This window comes from Eimeria maxima, genomic scaffold, assembly GCF_000499605.1.
Source record: "Eimeria maxima Weybridge genomic scaffold, Emw_scaff2354, whole genome shotgun sequence".
NCBI classification, from domain to species: Eukaryota; Apicomplexa; class Conoidasida; order Eucoccidiorida; family Eimeriidae; genus Eimeria; species Eimeria maxima.
Window position 1 is genome coordinate 1 of NW_013565214.1, and position 2,447 is coordinate 2,447.

Sequence of the window (2,447 nt, forward strand, 5' to 3'; positions counted from 1 at the left end):
CAGCTGCTGCTGCTGCTGTCTGCAGCAGCAGCAGCAGCAGCAGCAGCAGGAAGAGTAACAGAATAAATCTCTCCTCTTGTATTACCAATATATACTTCTTTGCTGTTTTTATTAAAACAAAAAGCTGTCCCTATAAATAAATAAATAAATAAATAAATAAATAAATAAATAAATAAAATATATAAATAAATAAATAAATAGGTAAATAAATAAATAAATTATTTATTTATTTATTTATTTATCTTAATTCTTAAAAGTGTTATAATCATAAAATATTTAATTATTATAAACCCTTAACCCTAAACCCTAAACCCTAAACCCTAAACCCTAAACCCCCCCAAACCTTCTAATCCCTCTAAACCCTTTAAACCCTAAACCCTAAACCCTAAACCCTAATAATATCTTACATTTATTAGGACCATTATTATTATTATTATTATTATTATCTTCTTTTTCCTTTTTATTTTTATTATTATTATTAATTAATTCATGAATAAAAAAAGAATATTCTTTTTTTTTATTAAAATTTTTTAATAAAAATTTTTGTTCGTATAAAACACCAAAACATAAACCACAAGGAGACCAACTTATATCTACAACATCTGCAAAAAAAAAAATAAACCCTAAACCCTAAACCCTAAACCCTAAACCCTAAACCCTAATTTAGGGTTTAGGGTTTATATATAAGAAAGATATGAAATAATTTTAAAGGGTTTAATTAATTGTAATATATTGGTAGACAGATGTTTGTATTTCTTCTAAGGGTTTATTTAGGGTTTATTTAGGGTTTAGAATTATGAATTAGGGTTTAGGGTTTAGGGTTTAGGGTTTAGGGTTTACCTTGTTCAAGAGTAAATGAAGAAACAGAAGAAAAAGTGTTTAGATTAATAAGAAAAAGGGTTTGATTATTAGATAGAAGAAGAGCAATTTTATTAGTAGGGTGTATAGATAAATTAAAAGGGTTTAGCCTAATTAGGGTTTGGTATTGATTAGGGTTTTGGGGTGTATAGGGAGGTTTTTTTTTAGGGTTTAGGGTTTTAAAATATAATGTCCTTATTTCCTCTAAACCCTTTTTTTTATATAACTTTATAAACCCTAATTTATTTATTATAATAAAATAATTATATAAACACTCTCTTATGCATGCAGCATAACCACCAGAAGCCAGTAACCCTAAACCCTCAAAACGTAAACCCTCCATATCGTAAACCCTAACAAATATTTACACACAAACCCTAAACCCTAAACCCTAAACCCTAAACCCTAAACCCTTTGAAATAATTAACAATTCAATTCGCTAAACCCTAAACCCTTAATCGTTAAACAACAGATATTATACAATACAAAATATAAACCCTAAACCCTAAACCCTAAACCCTAAACCCTAAAGTGCTAAACAATAATCATACATAGCAAACCCTAAACCCTAAACCCTAAACCCTAAACCCTAAACCCTAATTACCTCATAGCCTCATCTGTTCCTCCTGATACAAGAGATGAGCCAACAAAAGATAAAGCAGATACAGAACCCTGCAACACATAAACCCTAAACCCTAAACCCTAAACCCTAGGTAGAAGGTAACATAGTGCATGATGGATGCCTAAGATTATTGAGAGCAGAAGAACACTGCAGCAGCAGCAGCAGCAGCACGAGCAGCAGCGACAAAAGCAGCAGCAGCAGCAGCAGCAAACCTTAAATCCTCACATGATGAGCTGACATAGCAAAGAGTCTTTTAGCCCCTTCCTCTTGCTGCTGCTGCTGTTGCTGCTGCTGCTGCTGTTGCTGCTGCTGCAGCAGAGAAGGAGTTATTTTATAAGCAGCAACTCCTCCTTCATATGTACCCATAGCAATATAAAAATAATTTTCTTTTTTACCTTTTGCTGCTGGTGCTGCTGCTGGTGCTGCTGCTGCTGCTGCTGGGGGGGGCCCTGTGGGGCCCCCCTTGTTCTTCTTTTTTAATGGATTCATGAGTTAGGGTATATATACCCTCTATATACTGCAGCAGCAGCAGCAGCAACAGCTGCAGCAGCAGCAGCAGCAGCAGCTGCTGCTGCTGCGGAAGGAAACGGGTTAAGAGAGCAGCAGCAAGCTGCAGCAGCAGGTGATGATAGCAGCAGCAGCTGCAGCAGCAGCAGCAAGAAAAAAGGAAGAAGAAAAGGAAATATTTATTTATTTATTTATAAATAAAAATAAATTAAATAAAAATATAATTAATTTATTTAATTTAAATAAATAAATACAACAAATGGATCTATTTGCTGCTGCTGCTGCTGCTGCTGCTGTTGCTGCTGCTGCTGCTGCGGGGTGTTATATACGCTATACCCCCTACCTCCTTCTTATATATTTTTTCTTTTATTTATTTATTTATTTATTTTATTTAATTAAATATTATATTTATTTATTTATTTTTATTTATTTCTTTTATTTATTCATTTATAGGGCCCCA

General features: G+C 33.3%; 1 protein-coding gene across 1 annotated transcript; it reads right to left on the reverse strand.

Moving 5' to 3' along the window:
* Positions 1–1,458: 1,458 nt before the first annotated feature.
* Positions 1,459–1,846, reverse strand: EMWEY_00058230 (hypothetical protein; the record flags this gene model as incomplete). Its single annotated transcript, XM_013480799.1, has 2 exons — positions 1,459–1,530; positions 1,706–1,846. 2 exons carry the CDS (start codon positions 1,844–1,846, stop codon positions 1,459–1,461), a joined length of 213 nt encoding a protein of 70 aa, XP_013336253.1.
* Between the last annotated feature and the right edge of the window lie 601 nt (positions 1,847–2,447).